This window comes from Petaurus breviceps, unplaced genomic scaffold, assembly GCF_028583685.1.
Source record: "Petaurus breviceps papuanus isolate PSGF00001 unplaced genomic scaffold, PetGlider_PUasm1.0 90879, whole genome shotgun sequence".
NCBI lineage: Eukaryota > Metazoa > Chordata > Mammalia > Diprotodontia > Petauridae > Petaurus > Petaurus breviceps.
This window is the reverse complement of record NW_027187368.1, coordinates 9,318,515-9,336,621: the sequence shown is the minus strand read 5'-3', so window position 1 is coordinate 9,336,621 and position 18,107 is coordinate 9,318,515. Positions and strand designations below refer to the sequence as shown.

The following is an 18,107-nucleotide window of genomic DNA, read 5'->3' as shown; positions in this document are numbered from 1 at the left end:
CCTAGTGTTAGAGCTGGAACTAGACCATGACTATTTTTTTTTCTTCATTTTGTTTTGCTTTATTTGAGATGGGATCTGGACCTGTGATTTCACCTAATATAGAGAGCTCTCTACACTAATGTAGATCTCTAGTTTGTCTCTAGATTACCATCTGAATGCTTCCTGGGACACTGAGTAGTTCACTGATTTGCTTATGCTCATATAACTAGAACATGAAAGGAAAATTTGAACGCAGGTCCTCTGGATTCAGACACTATTCTGTCTGTTAGCATATAATGACAATCCACGTTTTATATTGCTACCTTCCACTAAAGTCCTCATAGCTTCAAGGAGACCCCATATTACGTGCAGAATGAAAACTCTTTGCAGAATGCATACTTGGTTCATGCAAATGAAACAAGATTCAATGGCAATAGATACAGCCCCAATGCTAGTCTACAGCTGTCATCCCCAGACCAGTCTACTTGGCTATAAAGATGCTTGCTGGCTGCTCATGACAACTCTAGAATATTGTCTGGCCTAGTGGACAGTGTGCTAGACTGAACTCAAGAAGCCCTTTCCTTTTTCAGACATTTACTTGGGATATGGCCATAAGGAAATTTCCTAGTTTCCCTGAATTCCAGTTTCATCATGCATGTTATTATATTAGCTGCCATTTATATAGTATGTGAAGGTTGCAAAACACTTTACAATTATTATCACAGGTCTTCCTGATTCTAAATCCAGCATTCTATACAGTACGCCATGCTAGGTGCCTATCACATACTCCTCACAAACTCTCAGAAGTTAAAGTAATTTAATATATGTAAACATCTTTGTAAATTTTGAAGTGCTACATAAGTATAAGTTGTTGCCGTTATTAAGTCACAGAGAGGTTGTGCTCTGAGTGGCCAGAATGGTGCCATCTTTGAAAAGATAAGTCAGCAAAGGAGTGAGCTGTATGCCTGCTGTAGGACAGCAGCACTGTACTCATTAAAGACATTTTTTTTTAATGAAGAACCTAAGGGAAGGTGAAATGACTTATCCCTGGTATCATAGCTAGTAAATATCAGAGTCATGATTTGAACCCAGATCTCTTGATGTCAAGTACCCTTTCTTCCTCTCCTACAATTCTTTCATAGCACATTGAATAGTATGCTGGTAACTTAGTTTTGGGAACTAGGAAATAGATACAAGCATGATCTGTCACTTTGTTAAATCTCACTTACATTATTTGGATGTGCTAGTACCTCTTAAACAAGAGAATAGACAGAAGTGACAGAAACAGACTATCGAGGTGGGAATTCAGGTGCCTATTGAGTTTATTTGCAGGCATTTGCCTCTTAGTGGTCAGCAAACAGAATAATGCTAGCCTGTGTATATATAAAGCTGACACTCCTAACCCAGAATTAATAGAACATCCTCTTTGAATTGTTTTTCAAGTAGATGGGATGCACTAATTCATCCATTGTCATCCAACCCCTACTGGGTTCACATGGCCAGAGCCACTTACTTGCTTTTTGAATTTAGGCAATCACTTCCTCTCTCTGTGATTTTCCTCATTTGTAAAAATGAGAGGGTTGAACTCGATGATCTTGAAAGCCCCTTCAGGCTCTAATACTCTGGCTTCTGTGGTTAGGGCTATAGCCTATAGCTATGAGGTATAGTAAAAATAAGTGACCCATTTGGGGTTTTAACACATGAACATGATGCCCTACCCACATGATTTAACTGGTTACATTTTAGTAATGACCTCAGAGAGGGAAAAGAGGGAAGTGGGAAGGCAGAAAGAGAGTGAAGAGAATATGGAGAAGAGAGACAGAGAAGAAAGGAAAATCAGAGAGAGAGAGTAAAAACAACACAGAGAAGAGAACAGAGGGAGACAAGGGGAAGAGAGAGAGAGAAGAAGAAGAAAGTTGAAAAGTATTCCAGTAACCTGGCTCCGTTCACTGGAATGGCCTGAGTCAACCTCTGGGCTCAACTCTCTAGACACATTTGGTTGGAGACAGAAGTAGTCATAATCATTACGGCATTAATGGTGATAGTGTACCTTTTTTAGATGAACTACAAACACTTGATAAATACTGAGAGCTAAGTCTGGAAGGGATTACAGAAAGGGAGGCTGAGGGCCAAAGAATGGAGGCTCATACTTCAGGGTTTCCTATCAGATCTTGTATTTACACTAGTCTTGATGCTGAGGTCACACAGCTTCTCCCCAAGACTATTGACCCGTGACAAAGGAAATATGGGCTCTACTCAGTTGAAGGAGCCCTTTCATTGGCATAGTCCAATCTATTCTCCTCCTTTCATCTGTCACTGGCAACAGAAAATTTGCCATCTCCATAGGCTCAGGAGGGAGAACCCCATTACCCACTCAGGAAATGTTGTGCCCCCATTTGCCACTCAGCTGACAGATGTGGGGGCAGATTGGTCTTTCCCCAAGAAGGAGGGTGGGGGACAGGCATCTGGCCTCATCTTGGTGCTACTCACAGAATGAAACCCCAAGGACCTGTCCAGTGGGAGTATGAGCTCTGAAAAGCTGGCCTGGAGGAATTCCTGATGACTTCCATATTATTTCCAGTAAATTTTGTGCTGATTCTTGGCACAAGTGGAGGAAATGAAGAGGGTAGGTTAGGAATGTAAATAAAGAGAAACATTGGGATTTAATCTAATATATAATTATAGTATCCATGGCGGTGGCGACGGCAACCTCGGCAATGGGTTACACAGGCAGCTCCCCCAAGGGGCCTTTCATGGGGGGGGGGGATTCTGGGTAGGATAGTGTGGGGAACAGTACTGGCTTTTCTAAGACTCCTTGTGTTGCCCCCAGGGTTTTGGGTTTTTTTTTTTAGCAAACCCTCTTGCCAGAGAAATCAGACTTCATTGTAGAAATGCATAGACATTAAAAGGAAAAAAAAAGAAAGAAAGAAAGAAAAGAAATTGTATAAATGCCCCAACTCCAAGGAACAGCTTGGCAGAGAGGGAAAATATCAACTGCCACAAGGCTATGTTGGGAGAACCAGTTAAACAAAGAAAGCAAGCATCAAAAGTGAACATTCAGTCGGATCTGTAATGATAGACCTAGCAGGCTTCCTTCTTTGGGCCTCAGTTTTCTCATCTGTAAAATGAGAGGATTGGACTAGATGATTTTAAGGCTCCATCCTGCTCTTATTTCTATGATCCTATGTTGTCCAGAGTTTGAAAGGTGAAGACCAGTGACTCTGTTTTGTATTTGTCTGGCTGTATCTGGTAATCATCTCTAGGATCATAGGACCTAGCTGTCTTGTAAAGTAGGGAGTACCCAAGGATCATATGATTTAAAGCTGGAAGGGACCTCGGGGGCCATTTTTTCCAACCCCCCCCCATTTTATATATGGAGGAATTGAGGACTAGCAACTTGCCGAAGGTCAAATAAATAGTGTTTGAGGTTTCCTTTGAACCCTGGTCTTTAAGTCTGGACCCAGTGCTCTTGCCACTGTATCATGCTGCTTACAGCAGGAATGGTGGTAGTGAGTAATCAAGTCTGGATTTTAATCTGGATTATGTACTTTCAAACACAGAAGTCTTTCTACAGTAGGGGAAGTGAAAACAAGGCAGAACATAAAGCTCCTTATGTAGCATAGGTTTATAAGGGTGGCTGGATTCAAGAACAATATTAAGCATGCAATTCTCTAGCTATTAACATTTATTCTGAGATATACCATGACTGGCCATGGGTACTGTTCAGAGTTGATGTTCTGTTTCTTTGGAAATTCTTATTGAGTTGATGGGTTAATAGAGGTGTGTGTGTGTGGGGGGGGGAGTGGGAGGTGGAGATTTGAGGATTTGTAATCTGTTGTAATTTGTATTCTGTGGGCACTGCCCCAAACCACAAGGCTCAGAACACACTCCCTCAGCATGATTTGGTAGAATTTCTTGTGAGTGAGGATGAGCACCGAGCACTGGCTAACTGCTTTGGGTCGTTCCAAAGGAAGAGGAGAAAAGGAAAGTTGTTTGGGCCGATAATCAGGGATGCAGAGGAATCACTGGTGGTGGATATGTCTAGGGTCAGCCAAACAGCCAAGAGCATTGACAAGAAGCAGGGATTCACCTGATAAATCAAACTAAAACCAAGATCTCCCACAAGTGGCCAACTTCCCTGTGGGCTTAGGAATTACTTCCATTAATGAAACATTTGAGGAGATTGCTCCTTCCCTTTCTTACTCAGAAACAAGACAAGAGAAACAAACAAGGAAATTCAATTTTAAAATGACACTGAGCCGATGTTTTTACTTTGTCACACTGGGGTGAATTTAGGACAGAGAATTAGCCTTGACTTTCACTTTTCTGATGTCTTAGCCTATGGCAATGATTGACATTACAGGGATGAAGGGGTTTCAAATGTAATTAGTCTTCCTAGATACAGGGGTCTATTTGAACATGACTCCCTGTGAGTTTGAGTGTGTGTACTCCTGCATGCCTATGTACTTGGCCAGGGCCTGCCCCATTTGCCTTTGATTCACCCTACATTTCCATTCCTTTTTTTTTTTTTTTGCCATTTCTTTTGTTTCTTTCCCTTATTCTATATAGCCATGAAAATCATAGAATCATCATATGTGACCTTGGAGAACACAGAATCCAATCCTTTGTTTTAAAGATGAAGAAACTAAGGTCCAGATTGGTAGAAATGTCCAAGGTTAAACGGAGATATTAACACCCCTGGGATGAGAACTTAGACCTGCAGTCTCTTAACTAATTATTCTTTCTATCCCTGAACACAGCTTCTTGGCTGTTCTAGACCCCCCTGCTTGTTTTCTACCTTGGGCCTACCCTATCAGAAAGTACCTGTTCTCTAGCTCTTTCTGCTTTATTTCACTCTGCTTTTTTAGTTAAAATGTCTCTGTGTTATGTCCCAGTCCTAACTCCATGACCTTTCTTGTTTTTGTTGGGAAACTGAGAAACTACTATGAGATATAGTACTACTAGAACTACATGGTACACTGTCAGTCGGCGGTGGTTTAGTCTCTTGCACTCTTTCCCCTGCATCTCATATACATTTAAATTTTAAATGGGGTGTTCTGTCCCTTAAGTCAAAGTAATGAGGGATGATAGGAATTTCAGGAAATATTGTAGGTCCATGAGGTAGACACTTTTGTTTGGGATGAAGTCCTTCAATACCCCTCTGTCAATTCCCGTATGTCAACTTTGGCCCTACTTTTCTCATTTATAAAGTGAGAAGGATAGTTAGATTTCTAAATTCCTCTTCATTTTTAAGACCCTTTAGAGAGGAAATGTAGCAAAGAAGAAAGAAAACTGGCCTGAATTCAAGTCCTGCTTCTGACATATGCTAGCTATTTGACTCTGGACTGGTCACTTTAACTCTCAATATCCTAGGTAATTCTCTTGGGAATAGAAATGACAGAGAAGCTGTTGACCTGCATTTGATAAAGAGAGTTTCCTCACCTGAGAGTTCTTCATATCAATGAAATTACAAGCCTAGTTTCTGTCTCTATTATTCTGTGAGCTTTGTGCTCTGCAGACCTCAGAGCAGTATATAGATTTGAATCATTATTACTATTTATCTTTATATAGAGAGCAAGATTGAGACCCGTACAAGAAACTGTGACCTCAGAAATACTACTTTGCCACTCTGGGCCTCATTTTCTTCAGCTATAAAACAGGACTTGGGCTTGTCATTGAAGGTTCCTCCCTAGCTCTAATGTGTTATGGTTCTTTAAAAAGAAAGAGAAAAAAATGAAAACAGAGGGATGACAGAGAAATATGCAAGACCTGAAAGAGCAACAGAGAGAATAAATGCAATAAGAGAAATGAGGCAGAGGTAAGATGAGCAAGAAAAGACAGAGACAGTGAAGAAAACCAAATGAGATTATGAGGGAATGAAGAGAGAAGGAGAAACTTAAGAGCTAAAACATAAACTCTTTTGAAAAACTTCTCTTTCCCCTAAAGCAATGGGCAACTCCAAGCCAAGTTGCTAGTAGAGAGCAAGTCATAATCCTGAATTTTATGGGAAGAGAGGAGCTAGAAAGATCCAAAGCTGTTCCAGACACTAGCCTGGCATTTTTTCAGAGCCGCCCAATTCCCATTGATATTAATAAAATAAATTAAGAAAAGGAAGCATGTAAAGTTATAAACAGAAAGTCTTGCTTCAAGCACGTTTCCAGACAGAGAAGGAGAGATGGGGAAGAAAGGACTTTTCCTCTTTTGGAAGCTGTCAGTGAAGTGCAGAGGGACTAGCCCGGGGTGGGTAATGGGGGGAGACCAGAAGGGGAACGGGAAAAGTATTAATCAAAATATTTGAAAGTTGACAGTCGATTTGCCAGCTCTCAACTTTAACTGCTTTTGGGATTCCATAAAACGTTTCATTACTCACTACAAACCAGGGTTTAATTATTTCAGTGGTGCTGACACCAAGTCCCTCAGTGCCTTTCTTGCTTTTTCTCTTTCATGTGAGTTTCCCAGAGAGACTGTCTTTTCCTCCCACTCAACTGGGCAGCTTGTGTTCTGACCCTTTGACTTGGTACTGCCCTTTTCTACTAGGTATCTACTATCCAAGGAGAGCCAGAAATGGGTGTGGGGGTGGTTGGGGAATCAGAGGTGTGAGAAGAGGTGAGACAGCACAGGTTGGACAGGCTCTGATAGACCTCATCACTTCTTTCCTCCTCAGACTAAGTCATAGAAGATTATAGGACAAAATATAATTTTGATCATAAAATCATAGATCTGGATCCAGAACCTACCTCATAGGATATCTATCCCACTGTAGTCCTCTCAGACGAGAAAAGTGAGGGCCAGTACTTTGCCCAGGATTCCAAAGTTACTAAAACTGTAGAGAAGGGGTTTGAATCCAGGTTTTATGACTCTAGAGGCAGTATCCTTTCCACTATTGCATGTAATTCTCCTGCTTTAATTTTTAAAAAAGTCTTTGGTTTCTAACTGCCTCTAAGGTTAAAATCCAAGCTCCTCAATCGGACAATAATGGTCCTCTAGGCAAGCTGAGCATAACCCACCTGTTCAGTCTCATCTCTCAGTGTTCTATAAAACACTTGACTCCATTCTAATCAGTCCATTTGTCAACCCTGAAACATGCCTTGTTCTTTCCCCACTTCTGTAGGGAATGGTGTACCTTTGGTAGAATGCCCCTTCTCTACCTATCCATAGCCTCCCTATCCTTCAAGAGCCATTGCAGATCCCACCACCTATAACCTTCCTTGGCTCCTAAAGTCTGAAATAATTTCTTCCTCCTCTGAATTCCGATATAATGCTCAATAAGAACCATATTTTACCCTCCAGATAACAACATCATTCAGGCCAAATGGGATATCAAAAAAAAAAAAAGCCTTGGTTTAAAGACAACATAGTTCATATCCATTACTATCGTCTAGGGCTATGTATTTCTCGACAGGTGTGGAAACAAGCATTGAGACTGAAATGCATGAAGAATCAGCATGTATTTTTATCTTAAATGGACAGATAAGTTATAGTTTTCCATGTGGATCTTCATGGTTTTGGAAGGAAGGGAAGGAAATAAGTGAATCCCATGTATTAAATAAGAGAGGGGATGATTATAAATATACAATGGATTTCGTGGTTCTACTGTGAAAAAAAAATAGCTTAATGTTGCAAAAACGTCAATTTCAAGAAGTGGCATAGGTTAATGGAAAGATATGTTTTATGGACATTTCTGTAATTAACTATATAAACTTGGACAAGCTAATTCTCTTCTCTAAGACTCAGTTTCATGATCTCTAAAATCAAATAGTTTGACTCAATGATTTCAAATTTTGAGAATCTCTATTTCAACACAGCACAGTATGTCCTAACATTCTTCCAATTCTAAAATTCCCTATTGAAGGGTCTCTTCCAGCATTAGCACTGCATTTTCTCTGTTCTAACATTCAAAAATATTTTGTGCTCTAAGGTCCTTGTCAGTCCTAATATTCTTTGAATTATCATAGGCATGAACTGAAACTTCTCAAGGTACAGAGGTCTATGTAGACAACACTTCAGAGACTAACCAAGATGGAATAACACATGGCATTCCTTTCAGAAACAGAATCTCACTACAAACCAGTATTTAATAATTTTAGTTGTGCTGACATCAAGTCCAGCTGAGTGCCTTTCTTGACTTTTCTCTTTCACATGGGTTTCCCAAAGAGACTGTCTTTTCTTCCTACTTTCCCCATGTTCCCCCAGTGCTTTCATTATATCTTACTTGTAGAGACCATCAGGTTCCAGACACTTGAAGATGACTGAATAGATGCTAACTTCTGGGACCTCACCATGGCTTCTACCAGCTGCTACACAAGATGTTCCAAGGCCAGAGAGCAAGTCATCGGCAAAACTTAAGAATTCTCCTAGAGGAAATCAAAAGGTTGAGAGTAAAGGTTAGAAGAATAAAGTAATAACAATACCCAGTCCTAGATATGCAATCATTTCTCATGTTACTAAAATGAATTAGATCATATGTACATTCTTAGTAGTTCTTTCTTAATATAAAGCATCCAAAAGTATAGCACAATAGGACCATAGATTTAGAATTCAAAAGTAACTTAGGAGTAAATTATCCAACCTTTATCTTTTTCTAATGAGTAAAATGAAGTTTTAGAGAGCTTGTGGCTGGCCCAAGGCTATACAGATAGTAAGCAGCCATAACAAATTTGAACCCAGGACCTCAGATCTGATATCTAACTATCTTTCCATGCATCATGTTGCAAAGTCACGTGGATAAACATGTAAACTTTTTTTTATTGTACTATTTCTCTACTCAAGAATATTAAAGGCTGCCTAGTGAAAATAGAATAAATCCCAAATTCCTAAGCCTGGCATTCAAGACCCTTATAATATGGTCTTGCCTATTTAGACTTATTTTATCACCCACTGTTCCTCCAACATGAATCTTTTATGCCAACCAGACCAGTCTTTTGACTGTCACCCTACCCACTTTGAGCACTTTGATAACTGAGAACAACCAAACTGAGATCACAGGGTAAAAATTAACCTTCCAATAGAACTGATGTCTAGATCACCAACCTTTTGGCTGTGGTAATTTTTAAGATTCCATCCCCATTATAAACAGCTTTAGATTCACCTTTTCCAGGTTAAAAAAAGGGGGGGATTGCATGGCACATGGAAAGGACATTGAGCTAGGAGTTAATGGACCTGGTCCTAATGCTGGCTTTACTCCTCATTTGGATCACTTCCTCTTTCTGAACATCCATCTTCTCCTCTATAAAATGGGAGAAGGAAATTGACTTCAATGGTCTACAATTCTTTCTAGTTTCAAGTCCATGAAGTTCATATAACTAATTGGGTGATGATGGGCAAATTCTAAACCTTTTTCTGGGTCTTCATTTTTTTTCTCTAAAATTAGGAGATTATATTGGATGTTTCCTAAGATCTCTTCCTGTCCTATGAATACTAGAGAAGTGTTACTCCCTTAAACACTGTTTCCTTCACTTTTGAAAAGGTATCTTGAAACATTCAATGTGATGAAAGACTACTGGAATTTCACAGAAGTATTAATCATTATAAACAAAACTGTGAAGAATCACAGAATATGTGACAAAATATGGAGTAAATAATAATTACAAAAGAGAGAAAAGCATTCACTCTCCATCACATTGCTTGCTATTCAGTAATAACCTTCCAAGCAGTTCATAGATGAGAATATTTAATTCTTCATGATCCTTCTAATGAGACATTGAGATGCAGATTTCCCCCCTTAGGTCTTCAGACAAATACTTTAAGTAGAACTTGTATCCACTACCAATTACCACTTCTGAAAGATTATTATTTGAAAAATAAATAAAATAAAAAATATGACAATTGTCATTCCAGATATAAGGAATTATTCTTGCCCTAATTTTCACTAACTAGCTTTATAACCTCAAGGAAGTCATTTCCCCTTAATGTACGGTAGGGGAAACAATAATGGAATTGGAAACAGAAGCCTACCTCTATTATCTATTCTTTTGGTTACATTTGGTAGGTGTCTTCAACTCTGTAGGCTCTCTATTCTACTATAAAAAAATGAAAGGGTAGGACTACTACTACTACTAACTAACATTTATATTGCACTTACTACGTGCCAGTATTTTACAATTATTATTTCATGTGATCCTCACAACAACCCTGGGGGGTAGGTGCTATTATTAATCCCCATTTTACAGATCAAAAAACTGAAGTGAACAGATGTCTAGTGACTTCTCCAAGGTCACACAGTTAACATGTGTCTAAGGCTAAACTTGAACTCATGTCTTCTTGATTCCAAGCCTGATGCTCTATCCACTGAACCACCTAGTTACTCTCTAAGGTCTCTTGCAATACAAAATCCTATGATCTTATTATGTCTGGCACAAAGAATCTACATGCCATCTTCATTAAGAATGATGATAATGATAAATTTACAACTGTATAACATTTTGGGATTATAAAATACTTCAAACACACTTGCTAATTTGATGCTTACCATGCTATTGGAGATAGATAGTATGAGTACCATGTTTTGTTTGTTTGGGCCAGAACTGTGATTTCATTGGCATAAGGAACTCTCAGTGAGGAAAATACCTATACTACTGCAAATTGACATGTGCTCTGACACTTATCATCTCAGAGGTCACTGAGAGATTAGGTTAAATTCCAGGGTCACTCAGCCAGTAAATATCTGAGGCAAGATTTGAACATAGGTCATTCTGACTCTATGGCATGCTTACACTATACAAAACTACCTCTCTAAGTATTACCATCCATATGAATATGTAGGCATTCTAAGAGAACATGTTAGTTTCCTACTCAATAAATATGAGTGATTCCCTGGTGCCTTTAGAATCAAGTACAATTTCCACCATAAGTATTTAAAGCCCATTACAACTTGAACCTAGACTACTTCTCTAGCCTTATGAAACATTATTTTTCTTTTACTCACTCTCTAACAATAAGTTGAGAGGGGGGACTATTTCAATTTTGTCTTTGTACTCTCAATACCCAAGTACAGTGTTTGGAATTTAAAAAGTGTTTAATAAATGCTTGTTGATTAGATAGCAATATGGTAAGCATATAGCCAAATACAAATCGATTCTCTTCTAGTCTTTCCAAAAAAAAAAATCTTTATATTTCCACCAACAAAATAAGAACTTTCTTTACTGAGACATATAAGGTGAAGAGTAATACAGAGCAATAAGGTCCTGATACTTTAAACAACTATTTAAAGTGGAACTCCACTTCTTGGTTACTCTTTTTTTTTTAAAACAATAACAAGAAAAGCCAGCAAGAAAGACAGAGTAGGAGGAAGCGGCACATCCCATTTCTTTCCCACTACTATTCCAACTAATATTTAGAAAGAGAACCAGACTAAGTAAGGGTAATGAAATAAAAAACAGCCATCGCTCATTTTTTCAAGCCCATGATTATGAAATCAGGCATAAGTAAATGACCACAGCAGAAGCTATAGAACAAAAGTGGACCTTCAGCTCTGTTTCTCTGAAACTGTTGAGACTTCTAGTTAGGGCCAGTAACTCTTTACCTGAGTTCTGACATTGGGTGAACCTACAAGTCTGTTGCTCAGAATGAAACCATAGTCCAGAGCCTACAAAGTTCAGACAAGGGGGAAACAGCAATCAAACCATGACTTTGACTATACTGGTCAAAGCTGGCTGAAATTTTTCCTGACTAGCCCCTTATGTTCTTGAAGAATTATTATGGAGACCTGGATTCCAAAGATACAAACACAGAAGAGGAGAATAATTTCAAAGTATTTTAAAGCAAAGGCTCAAAGAAAAACATTATTTGGCCACAAGATCACCTATAAATCCTGGAAGAAATGAAGCAAGAATTTTAAAATATATATTTTTATCTAGTGAAGTATTTCCCAATTGCATGTAAAAAAATAACAATCATTAAAAAAAAGAGTTTCAAATTCTCTCCCTTCCTCCCATCCCCTCTCCAAAAAGTGAGCACTTTGATGTCAATTACACATGTGAGGTTACTCAAAACAAATTTCATATTAGCCATGTTGCAAAAGAAAACACAAAATAAAAACAAGTATGCTTCAGTTTCAAATTCACCGGTTCTCTCTCTGTAGGTAGATAGCATTTTTTTTTTATCATGCATCCTTTGAAATTGTCCTGGATCACTGTCTTATCAGAGAAGCTAAGTCTTTCACACTCAATCATCTTTACAATTTTGCTTTTACTCTGTACAATATTCTCCTGGTTCTGCATACTTTACATCAATTCATATAAATCTTCCCAGGTTTTTTTCTGAAATCAATCACAATTATATGCCATTACTTGTTCAGCCATTCTCCTATTGATCCCATCAATTTTCAGCATTTTGCCACCACAAAAAGGCTGCTAAAATATTTCGAAAAAAATAGGTCCTTTGCTCTTTTCTTTGATCCCTTTGGATACAGACTTAGTAGTGATATTTCTGAGTCAAAGAGTATGCATAGTTATATAGTCCTATGGCCAAAGTTCCAAATTTTTCCCCAGTATGGTTTGACTAGTTTACAACTCCACCAACAAGGCATTAGTGTCCCAACTTTTCCACATATCCTCCAGCACTGGTTATTTTCTTTGTCTGTCATATTAGCCAACTGATAGGAATAAGATGTTCCTCAGAGTTGCTTTAATTTGCATTTATCTAATAGTGATTTAGAGCATTTTTATGTGACTATTAATGACTTCAATTTCTTTTTCTGAGAACTGCCTATTCATACCCTTTGACCATTTATCAACTGGAGAATGGCTCTTTTTTTTTTTATAAGTTTGGCTTAAACTTTCCACACATTTTTGGGGAAAGAAGCTGTTATCAAAGAAACTTATAAAAAAAATTACCAGTTTCCTGTTTTCCTTCTAATTTTGGCTGCATTATTCGTTTTGTTTGTGCAAAAGCCTTTTAATTTCATGTAATGAAAATTATCTATTTTACTTTTTGTCATCCTCTCTATCGCTTGTTTGATCATAAACTCTTTCCTTATCCAAAGATTTGGCAGGTACGTTTTTCCATGCTCCCATAATTTACTTAAGATATCACCATGTATGTCTCTATCATTTCTTCATTTTGATCTTATCTTGATGAACACTGTGAAATGTTGGTTTCTGCATATGCCTAGTTTCTGTCAAACTGTTCCCATTTTCCCAGCATTTTTTGTTAAGGTCTTATACCCAAAGCTTGGATCTTTAGGCTTATCAAACACTAGATGACTGTGGTAATTTATTGCTATGTATTGCCCACCTAATTTGTTCTACTGATCCACCACTCTATTTCTTAGCCAATACCAGGTAGTTTTGGTGATTACCACTTTGTAATATTGTTTAAAACTTGGAACTCCTAGGCTTCTTTCCTTCATTTTTTTTCCTACTAATTACCTTGAAATGCTTGAAAAACATTTTGTTTTTCTAGATGAATTTTGTTACTAATTTTTTTCTACCTCAATAAAATAATTCTTTGGTAGTTTGATTGGTATGACACTGAAAAAGTAAATTGACTTAGGGAGAATTGTAATTTTTTATTATATTGTTTTGACCTAAACATGAACAATTAATATTTCTCCAATTGTTTAGATCTCTCTCTATTTTTGTGAAAAGTGTTTTGCAATTGTGTCACATAATCCCTGGGTTTGTTGTGGAAGGTAGGTTCCCAAGTATTTTATATTGTCTGCGGTTATTTTAAATGGAATTTCTCTTTCTATCTCTTCCTACTGGGTTTTCTTGACAGTATATGGAAATGCTGATAATTTATGTGCATCTATTTTATGTCCTACAACTTGACTGAAGTTGTTAATTGTTTCAATTAATTTTGTAGTTGATTCTCTTGGCTTATCTAAATATGCCATCATATCATCTGTAAAAAGTGATGGTTTGTGTTTCCTCATTGTTTCATTTCTTGGATTATTGCTATAGCTAGCATTTCTAGAACAATATTGAATAATGGTGGTAAGAATTAACATCCTTCCTTCACTCCTCATCTTACTGGGAAGTCTTCATGTTTATCCGTGTTACAGTTAATTCTTGCTCTTCATTTTAGATAGATACTATTTATCATTTTAAGAAAGGTTTCATTGATTCATATATTTTACAGTGCTTTTTATTTTTTATAATATTCTTTTTTTTATTCTTTAATTTATTAATTTGTTTGTTTCCTTTTAGTTTACAGGATTCAATTCCACAATTCCTTGAATTTCACATTTTGTCCCCCTCCCTTCCCCCCCATGGTGGCTTATAATCAAGTATAGGATCTGTAAATACTTTCACATTATACAATGGTCAGGTTATAAGGATGGATTGTACCGGCTGGAATGAAAAATGGTAAAGAGGACATAAAATCAAATAAGAAAACGAAAAAGATCAGGTATTTTGCTTCCACCTGGATATAAATTTAGTTCTTTCTAGTTCTTTCTCTGGATGCATGTTTTTCTCTCCATCATGCGTCTTTTGGGATTGACTTATATCCCTGCATTGTTGAGAAGAGTCCAGACTATCAAAGTTGGTCATCACACATACGTTGTGTCTATAATTGTTTACAATGCTTTTTAATAGGAATGGGTGTTATACTGTGTCAAATGATTTTTGTACATCTATTGATATAAATATATGATTTTTGTTGTTTTTGATATTGATATAGTCAGGGTGGAATCAAGATGGTGGAATGGAAGCAGGAATTTTAAGCTCCTCCATGAATTCTGTCACTAACCTTTAAAAAGTGAATCTGAATAAATTCTAGAGTGACAGAATCCATTGGGAGATGGAGCATGGCAGATTCCCAGCCCAGGAAAGTGCCCATGTAGGTCTGGGAAGGGGGATCACAGAGCACACAGGGGCTATACCAGCATGGACCTGAGAGCAGAAAACAGCATAGTGAGAGTGAGCCCCAGCTAGCATACTCACCCACCCCAAGGGCATTTCACAAAAGTCTCACTGCAGGATGGACGATTGATGGGAGCTGGGTGAGAGAAAGCATAGGGTCCACAGCAGTGGCAGCAGCTTCTTCTGGGACTATCAGCCCACAGCCTGGATGTTTAAAAATTACCTACCTGAACCTCTAGGAGCCAAGATGGCAGAGTAAACCCTAGCTGCTCTAATACCCCTCCCTGACCCAGAAAACCTAGAGATAAATGTCCCACCCAGTGTATAATCCTGAAATAGTGGAAACAGCCTCAGGCTTGGGAGACCTAGAAGAAGGGTGTAATTGAAGCTGTGGAGTCTGAAGTGAAGGGCAAGAGGCCTCCCAACAAGCCCCACCTTGGCTGACCAGCTAGAGATCCTGAACCCTAGGGGGTGTGCAGCCAGCAAGCCCTAACACCAGAGGCCCAGGTGTGCCTTAGCACCACCAGGGGAATCTGCAGACACCAGCACTGCCAGCCACCAGCTGCTGAGCCTGCCTGAGCTGTAGTCTAGGGGCACAGAGGTAGAAATCTGAAGTGGGCAGACCATTCCTCCCCCACACATTACTCTGTGAGCCTCAGTGTAATTCAGGAGAAACACTGAGAATCCTGGCCTTAACCTCAGTCTAGACACCCAGAGGCTACAGAAGACAAAATCAACAACCAGGCCCTTAGCTCCCAACCTGAGAAGCACAGTCAGGAAATAGGCAATCACAATGGGTAAGAAGGAAGCTGAGAAATCAAAAGCAAGAAAAATGATCCAATCTTATTATGGTGAGCAAGAACAACCAAATACAGAGGACAGCATGGACTCTATATTCACACCTGAGACCACAGAAGGAAATATGAAATGGTCTCAAGCCCAAAAAAGCATTCTTGGAGGAGATCAAGAAAGATTTTAAAAGCCAAATTAGAGAGGTAGAAGATAAATTTAAGTCTACATTGACCAAACTGGAAAAAAAATCTCACTGAAGATATCGATACAGTCAATTATGCTGATAAATTTCCTAATATTGAAACAGCCCTGCATTCTTGGTATAAATCCCATCTGGTCATAGTATATGATCTTCATGATATGTTATGGTAATCTTGCTAGTATTTCATTAATTTTTTTTTTGCATTGATTTTCATTAAGGAAACTGGTCTATAGTTTTCTTTCTCTTTTTTTCTCTTCCTGGTTTGGGTATCAAAACCACATTTATATTATAAAAGAATTTGGTAGGACTTCTTTATCTGTTTTTCAGTTAGTTTATATGCTATTGGGATTAATTGTTCCTTAAATATTTGGTAGAATTCATTGTAAACACATCTGATCCTGCTGGGGTTTTTTTTAGGGAGTTCATTAATAACTAGCTCAATTTCTTTTGTCTAAGATAGTTATTTAAGTATTTGATTTCCTTTTCTGTTAACCTGGGCAGTTTATATTTTTGTAAATATCTATCCATTTCATTTAGATTGCCATTTATACTGGCATGTAATTGGGCAAAATAACTCCTAATAACTTCTTTAATTTCATCTTCATTGGTGTTGAATTCACCCTTTTCATTTTTGGAACTAGTTATTTGTTTTTCATGTTTCTTTTTTAAAAATCAGATTAATCAATGGTTTGTCTATTTTATTGTTTTTCTTTTCCCATAAAACCAGCTCCTTACTTTTATTCATTAATTCATTTTTTCTTTCAATTTTATCAATCCCTCCTCTGATTCATAGGATTTATGTTTTGGTATTTAATTGGAATTTTAAAATTTGTTCTATTTTTAAGTTTTTTTCTCCTCTTAGCTGCAGGCCCAATTTGTTGATTGGCTCTTTCTTTTATTGATGTACCTATTTAGAGATATGAAATTTCTCCTAAGTTCTGCTTTCACTGCATCTAACAAATTATGGTATGTTATCTATCTCATTGTTATCATTCTCTTTAATGAAATTATTGATTGTTTCCATGATCTGTTCTTTGACCCATTCTTCCTTTAAAATAAAATTATTTTAGTTTCCAATTACTTCTTATTCTATTTTTCCATGACCCTTTATTAAATTAAATTTATGTTATCGTTTGAAAAGGGTACTTTTTAATATTTCTGGGGTTTTTTGCATTTGGTTGTGAAGTCTTTATGCCCTAATACAAGGTCAATTTTTGTGAAGGTGCTATGTATAACTGAGAAAAAGGTCTACTTCTTTCTACTCCCATTAAGTTTTCTTCAGAGGTCTATTTTATCTAACTTATCTAAGATTCTATTCACTTCCTTGACTTCCTTCTTATTGATTTTATGGTTAAATTTATCTAGCTGTGAGATGGGAAAATTGAGGTCCCTTACAAGCATAACTTTGAAATGTTCATTTCCTCCTGTAACTAATTTAACTGTTCCTCTACAAATCTGGATGCTATTGGTGCATACGTTTAGTACTGATATTACTTCATTGTTTATGGTGCCTTTTATCAAAAATGCCATTTCCCTGCTTATCACTTTTAATTAAATCTATTTTTCTTCTTGCTTTGTTCAAGATCATGATTTCTACCCCCTGCCTTTTTTTTTTTTACTTCAGCTGAAGCATAATAGATCCTGTTCTTCCCCCTTATTTTAACTCTGTGTATGTGTCTTTGTTTCACATGTGTTTCTTGTAAACAACCTATTGCTGGATCCTGGTTTCTTATCCATTTTGTTATACACTTTCATTTTATAGATGAGCTCATGCCATTCACATCCATAATTACGAATATAACTATTTCTCTCAATTTTATTTTCTTCTCTCTCTCTTATTATCTTTTCCTTCCTCTAAAGTCTATATTCCTTATGACCATTGCTTTTTTTTTACCTGTCCTCCCTTTTATCACCTCTTCTTTTTCTTATTCCCTTCCTCTCCTACTTCCATATTGGATAAGATAGATTTTTATTGCTAATTAAGTGTGTGTGCATACACATGTGTATGTGTGTATATGTGTACATTTATGTGTGAATATATATACACATATATACCATCTTTGAATTAATTTAGATATAATTGAAGTTCAAGTGTTTCCTGCCCCCCCACTTTTCCCTCCACTGTAAAAGCTCTTCTTTGCATGCCTCTTTTATGTAAGATAATTTTCCCTTCCTCCTTCACCCAAGGCATCCCTCCTTCTCACCTATCCATTTTCTTTACATCATCTCAACATATTCAACAAATTCCTGTACCCTTTTTCTATGTAGAATCCTTCTAACTGCTTTAATAATGATAAGATTTGTAGAAGATACATGTATCATCTTCCCAT

At 37.4% G+C, this 18,107-nt stretch overlaps 1 protein-coding gene across 2 annotated transcripts in view; it reads right to left on the bottom strand.

Moving 5' to 3' along the window:
* The window catches only part of ASTN2 (astrotactin 2), a 1,158,830-nt gene that overhangs the window by 112,718 nt on the left and 1,028,005 nt on the right, over positions 1-18,107 (bottom strand). For both annotated transcript variants that reach the window (XM_069073820.1, XM_069073821.1), the window contains one exon: positions 8,192-8,333. In XM_069073820.1, coding sequence (XP_068929921.1) covers positions 8,192-8,333 — 142 coding nt within the window. The remainder of the gene's footprint in view (positions 1-8,191; positions 8,334-18,107) is intronic.